Here is a 15647-nt window from a genome sequence, read left to right as displayed (position 1 = left end):
CTCAGCATGCCTTGGAATTCGAACTCGCAAACTCCAAGGGTGGTAGTCAGCATCAGTACTCGCTGAGCTACCCAGGCCGAAGACTAGTAGACTTTTAAAAATCAGTAGTCCTTCAACCCCTATATATACATACACATAAACATACATTTTGTAATGGATGAATTTCCTGTGAATGTCCAATTTGTATCATTAAGAGAACCTCTTTGTATTAGTGTGCTCTGGAAACTGAAAAAAAACAAAAACATTTCACGTTTACAACTAAATGAAATGCGAATAATATACTTACACATAAACATACATTTTGTAATGAATGAATTTCCCGCGGTTGTCTAATTTGTATCATTAAGAGAACGTCTCTGTATTAGTGTGCTTTGGAAACTGGAAAAACATTTCACAGATGTTTACAACGGAATGAAACGGGGAAAAAAAAGCTGTATTCCTATTTAAAGTGACACACACATATGTGCGGGCTTTACACAGCATCCATTTCAGGGGTTGTGTTTTACCCTTCTCTCTACAGAAAATGCTTGTAAGCCTAAGAGAATATTACAGGTTATTGAGAAAACTGAGTTATCGTCACATCTTTGATTTATCACCAATGTCACTAAGATGGCTGCCAAAGCACATCTCCCATCAAGGGGTTCTATTTTTATCAGCTATTCATCAGCTCCGTCAAGTGATGGGGATATACAGCACACAGTAGGATGACTGCGTGAGGAACGCAAGAGCTGCCAGGCCATTGTCTTAACTGTCAGCATTGCAAATAGCTGGATCATCTTAAGACCCTAAGCTCACGGTCCAAATAAATATGACTACATCCATAAAGAGTGAATTATGACAGAAGAGATATTGATTACAAGCACGACACAAGGGACAAGTCCACTTCATGTCATGTGTGTGGGAAATATTATGATTAATCATGGTGTCTAAAAACACACTCTTTCCAGCTGAATCTCCACATGCCCTGTTTACACTTGGTATTAAAGGGATAGTTCACCCAAAATTTTTAATTCTGCCATCATTTACTCACTTACTGTTGTTATTCCATGGAAGAAAGTCATACGGGGTTGGAACAGCATGAAGATGAGCTAGTGATGACAGACATTTTTGGGTGAACTATTCCTATTACTTCTGTCTTGGGTGATACAATCACAAGTGGTCAGCTGAGATACATTTTTGTTTACACCTGGTAATAAAGTGTCTAAAATAGGTTTCTGTGACCACTTGTAATAACATTTTGTCAAGGGCAGTGTCTCTAAATGTCTCATGGCTGCATACATCATCACTCTTCAAAGTATCAAACATATTGATTAAAGCACAGAAAAGTAAAAAAACAAAAAACAAAACTGAGAACTCAGCACACTGTTGCTCTAAAAATATATTAATTTTAATCTCACCTCAAATAATGTTTCGAGCAGAATGCTCAGAGTTATGTTTGGGTGCCTGTATTACATGAATTTTGGATGTGCATGTCACATGATCTACATTTATTTATTTAGACACTTTTTGTTGCGTCTGCAAGCGTATTGTCAATGTTAACCTCCTGAGACCTGAGTGTGACTGCTGTGTGCATTTTCCATTTCCCTTTTTGATTTGTAGCTAGTAGCACCTAATAATGAGAAAAAATAAATAAATAAATAAAATAAAATAAAATATATATATATATATATATATATATATATATATATATATATATAAAATAATAATCATTCTAGAGCAAATAGTTTTCCTAAAAATTGATGGCAACATATGTGGACAGCTGGACTAAGTTGTATAATAATACCAAGCTATAAAAAGATTTTTTTTTAATCAAATTGTTTATTATGTTTCCAGGAGTGATGGTTTTTCAGGTTTTCAGCATAATTAATTCTGATTCAAGTAATGGCCAGGATCATCCAATCACTGCCAGTTATGTTAAATTGAAATTATACATTATAAATTCTGAATCTATGTACTGATTATCATTGTCCCATGTCTGCCAAACATGTTGAGTGGTCCAAACATCATCTGCAGCCTAAAACTGAACTTTTGGTTGGATTTTAGGGGTTAATGCACTTAGCTGCATAGGAAAGCTATAGGATGCTCTCTTGCTCCCTATTTAGTGAATGACTTAACCTCCAGTGTGCTGTCTGTCTGCACTGATCTCAGAACAGTTGAAAATGCACCTTATTTTCATCCTAACTCAATATAAAGCCTCTGAAAGCAACATTTTACAGCTTTTGAATGAACCCATTGATTCTCAATGTGAAAATGCACAGTAAGTATACGATTTATAAGGACAAAATGCTCTAAAGTACACATTAGTGTACATTGTGTTTAGCAAATAGCAAATTGGATGAAACTAGAGACTCAGCTTTTGACTCAAACAGGTTTCAATGTAAAAACTTAATTAGGTTTCTTACCAGATGTAATTTTTTTGACTTTTCTCCCAAAGAGAAACTCCGCTGTGATCAGCGCCATGTTGTTTTGTCACATGACTTCAGTTCAGAGTCTTCTAAACTGAGATCAGTCGATTTAAATGAATTTAAATTGTGTATAGCGAAGCCAATATACAACATCCAGGCATGTGTACGCGGGGTCGCACGACGTTAATGATTTTGTAAAAATTCTTGATCAGACAGTTTTTTTTTTTAAGCTGCATGAACCAGCAAATTAACTTGCACTTGTTGCGCAAAGCACCAAAGCCCAATAAATATGAAGTGTATAAATGATCGCAAAATATCACAGTAGAAGAGCAAAACACTAAATAATCGCAATGTTATTGTATCGCAACTCAGATATCAATATAATATTATATTGCCAGACCCCTGCTGATTCCCACCCCTAGGACAGATGTGATATGATGTGATGTGGGGGAATGTGATGGAGGAGGCTGGGCATTCGTATGGACTCTTTGATCCTTAAGCTGCTTTAATCTAATATGTAGTTAGTGCAATAGAGTGGAGGTTGATGGGGGAAAGGGACAGGCTCACTTTACTCTCTTGCAACCAATTATTAATGTGTTACGACATCTTCACTTTTAGCCAGGCAAAGCTCTCTCACACGGGTGTCACATCCAACACTCGCTTCCAGGAAAGTGTTGAATGTAGCATGTGGTTACCGTTGGCCCTGGTGTAGGTGCTAATCATAGATGTGCTTTATATGTGTTTTTGGGGAAAAAATTAGCAGTTTCATGTTGTCAATATCTTATGGATTCTCTCTCTTTTTCTGCTCCTCATAGGTACGACTCGCCCCCCTCGTGACAGAGAGGTGCCAGGAGTAGATTATAATTTTTTGTCGGTAGAAGAATTTCTGAAGCTTGAACAGAGTGGGACCCTGCTGGAGATCGGATCTTATGAAGGTAAACAACAAATTATAAAGAGTTTAAATCACAAGTTTTAAACACAAATGCTTTTGTTTTTCCTACATATATGTGATAGAACTTAACATGTACAAAGAGAACCATAAAACATAAAAATGTATATACATTTCATACATTAAGTTAATGTTTTAGACTCCTCAAAGCTCTGTTTACAGGGTTCCTACAGTCATGAAAAATGTGAAAATAATCATTTTAAATTAATTTGTAGTAGGCCTGGAAAAGTCATGGACGTTAATACAATCTTAAGAAGTCATGGAAAAGTTTGCACTGAATATACTTTTTTCCCCCCTAGTTATGCTCGGCTCTAAAATATCTCATCAGCTTAAAAATAATTACATATTTAAAATATTTCATAATTTCTTCTCAAGAAGACAAACAGAACACAGCAAAGCTTTTTAAATAGAAACGGTTACATTTATCCTTTACAGAACAAAGTCGTATGGCTTGTGATTTGCTTTTGTCAATATTTCTTTAAGTGTAAACCTTATGACTGAAAATGCGCACGGTGTGATTTCAGATCAGATGTGTGCAGTCCTCCGTTTGTGGTCTCTGTAAATTGTGCACGTCTGAAGCTTGTCAAGTGTAATATTAACTAAGATACAACATCATGTTCACTTTCCACTTCTTGAAATGTTTATGGTAATGTATCACACGATTCACACATGATTCCCATGTATTTATTTATAGCCTAAACCTGAGCGCGACGTTATATTCCTGACCTGAAGTGATGATTTCTCTTAAAGTTGACCACATTTATATTCACATTAGCGATTAAGGTAATTATCTGGTTTATTTCGAAAAAAATTCAAATGCTCCATAAAGGTTTAAATGCTCCATAAAGTATTCATCTATTCGGAATATTCCTGCTTATGTAAAACAAAGAAACTAATCTTTTTTTCTTCTTGTTGTTCTTTAAACTGTGCTAAATTTGAGAATATTAAGTGTTCTTGAGCTCTAAAAAGGAGCTGTATAAATTTTACATTATTAATTATTATTATTATTATTATTATTATTATTATTTAACAAAATAATGGCATCCTTACGGGATATTGATTTAGTATATTTCTATTAATGCTGTAATTTTTTATTTATTATTCACTGCAAAATTTGTGCATGGCATTTCACATTTTGCTTGACACCTCCTGCCTCCAGAATAATGTTGCTATACATGAACAGATGAACAAAAATTTAGTTTCAGGCAGATATTAATATCAGAAATACCAGGAGAAACCAAAGTTAACAAATATTCCACAGTTAATGTGGCCAACAAATTCAGCTTCATCTGGTAAGAAAAATAAATAATTTAATTAAATAATAATTATTTAATAATAATAATAGGCTATTATTATGAAAATGCATACATGAGGTATATTTTATTAATAGAAACTATAAACATTTCATTTAGTTTTAACGCAGTTCCGGTTTAAGCCCCGCCCACACCTGGTTCTATCCGAATACAGAGACAGATACAGATAATTTTGTCATATGAACAAATACAATTACAGATACAGATAATGGCTTTGCTGCACACCCCTAACCAGAGCCATACACATCTCTGATACAGCAGCACTTCAGCTGGGCAGTATTTAACCACCAATGTGGAGTGCTCCAAGCCAGATCCTACCCTGCAAGGCTGCATACTTCTCATTTCTTCTAAATTTGTTTACAATGTCCTTGTTATTTAGCTGGAATTGGACATATCAGAAATCTGGTCAACCAGAATCATATTCTATGACCATGTACACAATGCAAAGTTCATTAATCGTTGCATATGAGTATGGTATACACGGGTCACTCCAGAAATTGCAATGTAACAATGACAACAATGACATGTAACCAAAAGGATCCTTCTGCTGATAGTTAAATGTTCAATCCTTTCTTTCTACGTAGTGCTGCTGTGGTGTTTCACTAAAATGAAATCCCTAATTGATATTAAGGTTGATCATTGGGCCTGGCATGGCTGAACTCTAAATGTATCACTCAAATTTAATGAAGTCAAGGGCTTTCCTTTTAGAAAGACAGCTCTGCCCATTGTGCACGCTCACTGCCCAAAAACAATACTCCCAGACAGGCTGATACTATTATCTCCTTTCAAATAATTGTATGCACCCCATGTATCCAAGCAGTCACCTTCATAATGTAACATCAAAATCAAAAAAAGAGTTTTGCAACTTTACTGCTCTAAATAGTGGTAATATCCTCTTGTTGCCTAGGTAACTATTATGGAACACCCAAGCCGCCCAGCCAACCCCCTAGTGGGAAAGTGATTACTGGTGATGCTCTGCAAGACAGCCTTCCTGGTTCCCAGCAGTCAAATCCACGCCGCACCAAGTCTTATAATGAGATGCAAAATGCTGGAATAGTGCCTACAGAAACTGAGGATGATGATGAAGTTCCTGAAATGAACAGTAGCTTCACAGGTCAGTTAGGAATGGCTGACTCTGTGGTTGTATTTGTTTGTGTTTCTGTCTAGCACATGGGAGAAGAGATGAGTGGTACCACTTTGTTGCTTTCTCCCTTCTTTGCCATTATTATTACAAGAGGAAGGGGGAACTAGCGCCATCTGGCTGTGGGAAAAGGTTTTGTTGTTTTTGAAAGCGTCAAGATGGACTCTTATTCTGTCTTTATTTGTTGATCAGACAGTTACTATACTTTTGGATGGGTTGCATTTTGTCTTCTAAGGATGCATCTGTTTTTTAAAGTCAAAATGAAATGCCATTCACAACCTTATAAAATACTTAATATTTTACAGTAATCTGATGTTTTTCTGAGTGTAACAGTATATTCAAAGAGAAACATCGTAAGGGCAGGGCTTGTCATTTCATCCATTGTGAAAATCGGATTGTGAAAAGTGGGCTTTTACACACCAGAATGGTGTCTGGGGATGGAGGGGAGGGGTTGAAAAGTAAGAGGTATTTGTGATGTCAGCTGAAAAGAAAAATCGTTTCAGAGGCAGAGCAAGTTGTTACATATTGATTAATGAAGACATTTTTTATTTTTATTTTGAATAACATGCACTGATAATTCAGGATATAAAGGGTCATTAAAAATTGATTGTATCGTGAAAAGTTGGCATTACATAACAGAATGAAGCCTGGTGGTTGGAGGGGAGTGGTTGAAGAGTAAAAGAGATTTGTTACATCAGCTGAAAAGGAAATTAATGTCAAGTTGTTACATTTTGATCAACGGTTACTAAGACAATATTTTTTTATTTGGAATAACGTGTGCTGATCAGCCAAGGTAAATAGGGTCAATTTTGATTTGACCAGTACACAATCATGGACACAAAATATCAGGTTGGTCTAATATTTGACTCATGTACCTTTAAAACCGCGTTGTCAGGCAGTAAATTGTAATTATACTTGGCAAGATTCTGCCTAGGCATTATAACTGTTTTCTGATCGATATTTTACACTGTAATCTCACATTTTATTTCAAGAGTTTTTTTTTTTTTTTTTGGCTATGTACTGAAATGCTGTGTGAATTATAATATTTATATATTGTGTGTTATGTTCAATAGCCAAGTTAATTTTAGGGCCCTTGATTTAAAATAGGCAATAAGCCGTTCTATTCACACAGGTTCATGCCTTTCACTCCGCAAAGTGGTTTGATTTAAAGTAGCTAATTCAGGCAGGCTGGTCGTGCAAAGTAGTTGAGAGTGGATTTGTTTATATTTCTCACCTCTTCAAATAGGATAAGTATTTTTACTGTTTACACTCCTGTTGATTTGGTGGGATGTTGGTGATTAGATTTTTTCACTGTGACTGCCAGGTGCTGGAATGTGAGTGTGTTTGGGTATAAAAGAGTGTAAATGGTGTCTGATCACTACAAAGTTTACAGAAAGTAAAAGGGAGTGGGGCTTAACCCCCCCACTGTCTTCCTACAGTCCACATTAGGAAAGCAGCAAGCATGTTGCCACTTTCCAAATCATTAGCAATAGCATATATACTAATATATATATATATATATATATATATATATATATATATATATATATATATATATATATATGTATATATATATATATTTACACTGGCGGCCAAAAGTTTGGAATAATGTACAGATTTTGCTCTTATGGAAAGAAATTGGTACTTTTATTCACCAAAGTGGCATTCAGCTGATCACAATGTATAGTCAGTACATTAATAACATGAAAAATTACTATTACAATTTTAAAAAAATGTAATTTTTCAAAACTACTTCAAAGAGTTCTCATCAAAAAATCCCCCACGTGCAGCAATGACAGCTTTGCAGATCCTTGGCATTCTAGCTGTCAGTTTGTCCAGATCCTCAGGTGACATTTCACCCCACGCTTCCTGTAGCACTTGCCATAGATGTGGCTGTCTTGTCAGGCAATTCTCACGCACCTTACAGTCTAGCTGATCCCACAAAAGCTCAATGGGGTTAAGATCCATAACACTCTTTTCCAATTATCTGTTGTCCAATGTCTGAGTTTCTTTGCCCACTCTAACCTTTTGGTTTTGTTTTTCTGTTTCAAAAGTGGCTTTTTCTTTGCAATTCTTCCCATAAGGCCTGCACCGCTGAGTCTCCTCTTTACTGTTGTACATGAAACTGGTGTTGAGCAGGTAGAATTCAATGAAGCTGTCAGCTGAGGACATGTGAGGCATCTATTTCTCAAACTAGAGACTCTGATGTACTTATCCTCTTGTTTAGTTGTACATCTGGGCCTTCCGCATCTCTTTCTGTCCTTGTTAGAGCCAGTTGTCCTCAGCCTTTGTGAAGACTGTAATGTACACCTTTGTATGAAATCTTCAGTTTTTTTGGCAATTTCAAGCATTGTATAGCCTTCATTCCTCAAAACAATGATAGAATGATGAGTTTCTAGAGAAAGCTGTTTCTTTTTTTGCCATTATTGACCTAATATTGACCTTAAGACATGCCAGTCTATTGCATACTGTGGCAACTCAAAAACAAACACAATGTTAAGCTTAATTTAACAAATCAAATTGCTTTCAGCAGTGTTTGATATAATGGCAAGTGATTTTCTAGTACCAAATTATCAATTTAGCATGATTACTCAAAAATAATGTGTTGGAGTGATGGCTGCTGGAAATGGGGCCTGTCTAGATTTGATCAAAAATGACTTTTTTCAAATAGTGATGGTGCTGTTTTTTTACATCAGTAATGTCTTGACTATACTTTGTGATCAGTTGAATGCCACTTTGGTGAATTAAAGTACCAATTTCCTTTCAAAACAGCAAAATCTGTACATTATTCCAAACTTTTGGCCGCCAGTGTGTGTATATATACAGTTGTGCTCAAATGTTTGCATACCCTTGGAGAATTGGTAATATATGTACCATTTTTAAAGAAAACATGAGTGAGCAGGCAAAACACATTTCTTTTATTTCTTATGGGATTCATATTCAACTGTAGGTTATAACAGAATGGCATAATCATAAAACAAAACATGGCAACAATGTAAAAAATGAAATGACCCCTGTTCAAATGTCTGCATACCCTTAGTTCTTAATACCGTGTATTGCCCCCTTTAGCATCAATGACAGCGTGTAGTCTTTTGTAATAGTTGTCTATGAGGCCCCAAATCCTTGCAGGTGGTATAGCTGCCCATTCGTCTAGGCAAAATGCCTCCAGGTCATGCAAAGTCTTTGGTTGTCTTGCATGAACCGCACGTTTGAGATCTCCCCAGAGTGGCTCGATGATATTAAGGTCAGGAGACTGTGATGGCCACTCAAGAACCTTCACCTTTTTCTGCTGTAACCACTGGAGGGTCAACTTGGCCTTGTGCTTAGGGTCATTGTCGTGCTGGAATGTCCAAGAGCATCCCATGCGCAACTTTCATGCAGAATAATTCAAATTGTCTGCCAGTATTTTCTGATAACATGCTGCATTCATCTTCCCATCAATTTTCACAAGATTCCATGCTTCACAGTGGGGATGGTATTCTTTTCACTATAGGCCTTGTTGACCCCTCTCCAAACATAGTGCTTATGGTTGTGACCATAAAGCTCTATTTTGGTCTCGTCACTCCAAATTACAGTGTGCCAGAAGCTGTGAGGCATGTCAAGGTGTTGTCGGGCATATTGTAACTGAGGCTTTTTTGTGGCATTGGCGCAGTAAAGGCTTCTTTCTGGCAACTCGACCAAGCAGCTCATTTTTGTTCAAGTATCGTCATATTGTGCTCCTTGAAACAACCACACCGTCTTTTTCCAGAGCCGCCTGTATTTCTCCTGAGGTTACCTGTGGGTTTTTCTTTGTATCCCGAACAATTCTTCTGGCAGTTGTGGCTGAAATCTTTCTTGGTCTACCTGACCTTGGCTTGGTATCAAGAGATCCCCGAATTTTCCACTTCTTAATAAGTGATTGAACAGTACTGCCTGGCATTTTTAAGGCTTTGGATATCTTTTTATATCCTTTTCCATCTTTATAAAGTTCCATTACCTTGTTAGGCAGGTCTTTTGACAGTTCTTTTCTGCTCCCCATGGCTCAGTATCTAGCCTGCTCAGTGCATCCACGTGAGAGCTAACAAACTCATTGACTATTTATACACAGGCTCTAATTGCAATTTAAAAAGCCACAGGTGTGCGAAATTAACCTTTAATTGTCATTTAAACCTGTGTGTGTCACCTTGTGTGTCTGTAACAAGGCCAAACATTCAAGGGTATGTAAACTTTTGATCAGGGCCATTTGGGTGATTTCTGTTATCATTATGATTTAAAAAGGAGCCAAACAACTATGTGATGATAAATGGCTTCATATGATCATTTATCCTTAAATGATATTTTCAAAATCAATGCCAAAATTTCACAATTTCTTCCAGGGTATGCAAACTTTTGAGCACAACTGTGTGTGTGTATATATATATATATATATATATATATATATATATATATATATATACACTGATGAGCCAAAACATTATGCCTAATATGCTGTTGGTCCTCCGTGTGCCGCCAAAACAGCGCTGACCTGCCGAGACATGGATTCTACAAGACCCCTGAAGTTATCCTGTGGTATCTGACACCAAGACATTAGCAGCAGATCCTTCAATTCCTGTAAGTTACGAGGTGGAGCCGCCGTGGATCGGACTTGTTGGTCCAGCACATCACACAGATGCTCAATCGGATTGAGATCTGGGGAATTTGGAGGCCAGGGCTACACTTTGAACTCTTCATCGTGTTGCTCAAACCGTTCCTGCAGTGTGGCAGGGCACATTATCCTGCTGAAAAAGGCCACTGCCATCAGGGAATACCATTGCCATGAAGGGGTGTACCTGGTTTGCAACGATATTTAGGTAGGTGGCACGTGTCAAATTGACATCCACATGAATGGCCAGACCCAGGGTTTCCCAGCAGAACATTGCCCAGAGCATCACACTCCCTCCACCGGCTTGTCGTCTTCCCACAGTGCATCCTGGTGCCATCACTTCTGTAGGTAAATGGCACACATGTACATGGCCGTCCACGTGATGTAAACGAAAACGGGACACATTGGACCAGGTGACCTTCTTCCACTGCTCCAAGGTCCAGTTCTGATGCCCGCGTGCCCATTATAGGCGCTTTCGATGGTGGACAGGGGTCATCATGGGCACTCTGACTGGTCTCTGGCTAATCAGCCCCATACACAGCAGGATGCGATGCACTGTGTGTTGTTACACATTCCTACCGTAACCATCATTAAAATTTTCTTTGACTTGTGCCACAGTAGTCCGTCTGTCGGTTTGGACCAGACCGGATAGCCTTCATTGCCCTCGCGCATCGATGACCTTTGGGCGCCAACATCCTGTCGCCATTTTGTGGTTTGTCCCTCCTCGGACCACTGTTGGTAGGTACTCGCCACTGCTGACCGGGAGCACCCCACAAGCCTTACTGTTTCTGACCCAGTTGTCTGGCCATGACAAATTGGCCCATGTAAAAGTCGCTCAGGTCTTTACTCCTGCCCATTTCTCCTGCATTTAACACATTGACTACGAGAACTGATTGTTCCTTTACCATCTAATCTACCCAGACCTTGACATGTGGCCTTGTTAGGAGATGATCAGTGTTATTCCCTTCAACTGTAAGTGGTGATAATGTTTTGGCTTATCAGTGTGTGTGTATGTGTGTGTGTGTGTGTACATATATATATCTGTGCATGCATGTGTGTGTAGTTCTTAAAGGTTACGTGAATAATTTCTGTGCCACTAGCATCATCAAACAGAATTGCAAAAATAAAATGTTTCCCCAAACACTCCCCTGATCTGAAATTGGTCAGACAAGAGATATCCCTGCCTCAGACCCATGCAATTGGTTGAGCCAGTGTTGCTAGGTATTGCTGGTTGGGATGCTTGTTTGTTTACACTTATAGGGGAATCAGCATACTTTCTTAAAGTTGTCTCTGCATGTCAAGCTAGGATAGGATAAGGGATTGTGAACAGAGACTGTATGTTTGTGTACTAATTTTATGTGTATATGCAGGAGACTCAAGTGAACCGGACGACCACTCCTCCGTGCCGCCCTTCGCCCGCGACCACGTTATACCCTACGGGCTCCACAGCACCTTGGCGTCAACCACGGAGAGCTCTCAGAACACACACACACACCCCAGCCATCCCACGGAAGAGGACCCTCTGGGGCCTCTGCCCGATAACTGGGAGATGGCCTACACTGAGAACGGAGAGGTCTACTTTATAGAGTAATTACCCTGAACTATCTACTACCTTCATTTTTCTGAAAAAGCAAAAAACAATTTTTTTTTTAAACCAGCCTAAGATGGTTTGCTGGTATTAGTTGGTCTCCCTCAGCCTGGTCAGACTGGTCTGTGTGCTGGTTTTAGAAGGCTTTTTGGGCACTTGTCAGATGGTCAGGATGCTTGTTCAGCTGGCTGACAAGCTAAACCAGCTTATAACCAGCTTGCCAGGTTTGGCAGACCAGCTAGACCATCTTAGACCAGCTTACCAGCTTAACCAGCTTAGGCTGGTTTATTTGGATGGTTCTCCCAAAAATGAGAATTTGGTGGTAATTTACTCACCCCTCATGTTGTACCAAACCTATTTGACTTATTTTATTCATTGGATCACAATGGAAGATGTTAGGCAGAATTTTAGGGACTGACAGTCTCAGACACCATTTACTTTTATTGTATGAAGAAAAAAAAAAGATGCATTGACAGTGAACAGTGACTATGGCTGTCAGTCCCTAAAATTTCACCTTTTTTTGTTTCACAGAAGAAAGATGTACGGGTTTGAAACAAAATAATTGTGAGTAAAAGATGACCGAATTACATTTTTTTTTTTTTTTTTTTTGTGAACTATCCCTTTAAGGGAATATTCTGGGTTCAATACAGGTTAAGCTCAATGAACAGCTTTTGTGTCATAATATTGTTTACCACAAAAATTAATTTGGACTTGCCCCTCCTTTTCTTTAAAAAAAGCAAAAATTGAGGTTACAGTGAGGCACTTACAATAGAAGTGAATGGGGGCCAATCTATAAACATTAAAATACTGTTTCAAAATTATAGACACAAGACATAAACAATATGTGTGTTAACATGATTTTAGTGTGATAAAATCAAGTACTAACCTTTTCTGTGTAAAGTCATAGCCAATTTTACAACTATGTTGCCATGATGATGTAATGTCAACAAACCCTAAAATGACTGTAAAAATGATGATTTAAACAACTTTCTAGCTTAAATAATTCATGAGTTTTAACAGAAGAATTAATGTAAGTGCTTTTATAAAATTATAAGCTTCACATTTCTGCCTTTAAACCCTCCAAAACTCTGCCCCATTCACTTCCATTGTAAGTGCCTCACTGTAACCTCGATTTTTTTTCTTTTTTAAAGAAAAGGAGGGATGAGTCAAAATGAATTTTTGGGGTAATCAGTATTATGCAGGGCTCAGCATTAAGCATCGTCATGTGCCTGTCCTCTGGACAAGTAAATTGGTCATTCACTTGTCCGAGTAAAAAAGTTACTCATCCGGAGAGAAAAAAGGACATTTAAGTTACATGTTAAAGTAACGTCAAAGTTTATGTTGTATATTTTTCTAAAATTATGACAGATGCCCAACCTAATAGTGTACCTATGTAATCAAGTCAATTCTCTGTGACAGAAATGTAATCTGCACTGGGTAGGGGAGGAGGCTATTGTCATATGGTAATTATTTTATGTAACATATGGTAGTCAAATAAAAAAAAATAAAAAGCCACCATCACTAACAGCAGAGATGCTCGTAGCTCTATGGAATGAGATCTACTTTTTCATCTTGTTATTGCATCAAGATCTACCATGTACAATAAAGGCTATACATTATCACAATACCAAAATTTCAGTAGTCTAAAGTGAAATTTGACGATTCTCAATACCAGCTTCAAAACCACAACAAATAATAACATTAACTAATATGTTAATTATGGAAGAATGGTTTCAAGTTCTAAAGTAATTATTCAAGACTAGTAAACAATAAATTAATAATAATAATAAAAAAAAAAACAATGAATAGAAATGGATTAAAAATAATAGAACAAAAAATACAAGTTAAGAAAATTCAGTGCTTTTTTTTAACAGCTTTAAAAGTTTTTAACAGCAGTAGGCTGTCAAGTATTCAAGTAAACATTCAGAATGAAATGCAACATAAAACGACTACTGGTCTTCACTGTATGATTATAATACATTAATACTTTTTAAAGCTACTAAAGTTACCCAGTCAAGAGCAGTGAGTGTTTTCTCATTTTCTTGTTCTGGTTTTTTGATTATTATAATGACACACTAGACAGCAGCAGGTCTATTAGCTTACATTTATACTTACAAGTCCGACATTTGAATACAAATCTGCTTTTTCTCCACTGTTTACATTCACTTTAGACGTCACTCTCTGTGTTTACATGAATAACTCACCAAGACGGGCATTTGGCAGAATTTTGAAATGTATTTGACCGTTCAGGTGCACATTAGCGCGAGCATGTTCAGCACACACACATACACCGCCTGTCAATCAAACAGGGTGCAGCTGTTATTAGATCGCTAGTGAATTATAAAATTACGCACTCTGGATTATTTTCAACAGCAGAGTAAGAATATGAACTTTCTAATAAGTGACACAGGCCTAGGCTATCACAAAAATAGCCGGTTATTTTTTTTGTTATTGATGTTTTTTTATTCAGTTTTAAAATTCTCTTTCACTTGCCCCTTCAAAAATCCACTTGTCCTGGACAAGCGTTAATGTCGAGCCCTGATTATGCCACAAATCCTGTCGATCGAGCTTAATTGAATTGAACCTGGAATATTCCTGTAAGCTGTTTAAATAAATAAATAAAAAGATGGATGTATTGACATTGATTGGACTATTAAAGATGGCGTTGCAATGTCTTTTGTTAAGTTTAGATATAGCTTCTGGCAGTTTTTTAGATAACAAGAGAAGGATGTCCATACGAAACTTTGTGATATCTTTAGTATATGTTTTCCTGCCTGCTGGGATGGAGAAATGAGAACACAGGATGTTGTTCTGCAGGCATCTTTTTTTTAGAACAATGCTTAATTCACTGTGCTCTGAAATATTCTTAGTCACAACACAAAGACAACATCCTGGATAGACCCCCGATGCCTGGACAAACCTCAGAAGCCCCTAGAGGAATGTGAAGATGATGGTATGGACACATGACTATGTTTCTATCCTGTTTGCTCATGTGAATGTGTTTTTTATGGTGTGCTTGTAATTACATGCCTTCATAACTGTGTCTGTGCTGTGTCTGAATGTGCTTTTATGCATATTTGTCGTAAATTTATTTCACAATTATAAAAACACATGGAAAAGATTTTTGGAGCTGAGGTTTTACCCTTAAATCTCCCATAAATCAAACTCATTCACGGTAGACGCCCCTCACTGCAGCAAGTGCATCCAAGGCAATCCTATGATGGCCTTTAGATGGCGCTTTTGAGCTGTCTTAGCTATAGCATCCATTTTCACCTTTTGGCAGAATGACTAAGGCAGCCGCTGTAATACTACAAGGAGTGTTTGGATTATATTAAATCTTCTCACGTAAACAAGTAATTCTCTTGAATCTCACCTCTACAACCAATTTACCTCTGACAGCTCCATGTGTGATGTCTGTAGCCAAAAAAGCACCCCAGGAAGGATGCTAAATATGATCATTAGGGAAAAAGGGGCCTGATTCTAGTTGCTCAGATCCTATATTTTTATGTAAGTTTTATGTTAACACAGACACAATCCAGATAATTTTGCCTTTAACAGATGCGACTACTTTGACAGCTGATTTTAAAAGATACCACTTTATTTCAACAGTGTATATAATATGGTGGCATA

General features: G+C 37.5%; 1 protein-coding gene across 8 annotated transcripts in view; it reads left to right on the top strand.

The window, feature by feature from the left end:
• Positions 1–15647, top strand: part of LOC127426611 (membrane-associated guanylate kinase, WW and PDZ domain-containing protein 1-like) — a 221796-nt gene that overhangs the window by 152174 nt on the left and 53975 nt on the right. For all 8 annotated transcript variants that reach the window (XM_051673539.1, XM_051673540.1, XM_051673537.1 and 5 more), the window contains 4 exons: positions 3221–3340; positions 5575–5781; positions 11800–12016; positions 14888–14970. In XM_051673539.1, the coding sequence (XP_051529499.1) occupies positions 3221–3340; positions 5575–5781; positions 11800–12016; positions 14888–14970 (627 nt within the window). The remainder of the gene's footprint in view (positions 1–3220; positions 3341–5574; positions 5782–11799; positions 12017–14887; positions 14971–15647) is intronic.

The sequence above is a fragment of the Myxocyprinus asiaticus genome, chromosome 35, assembly GCF_019703515.2.
Source record: "Myxocyprinus asiaticus isolate MX2 ecotype Aquarium Trade chromosome 35, UBuf_Myxa_2, whole genome shotgun sequence".
Classification (NCBI taxonomy): Eukaryota; Metazoa; Chordata; class Actinopteri; order Cypriniformes; family Catostomidae; genus Myxocyprinus; species Myxocyprinus asiaticus.
This window is presented reverse-complemented; position numbering and strand designations above follow the sequence as displayed.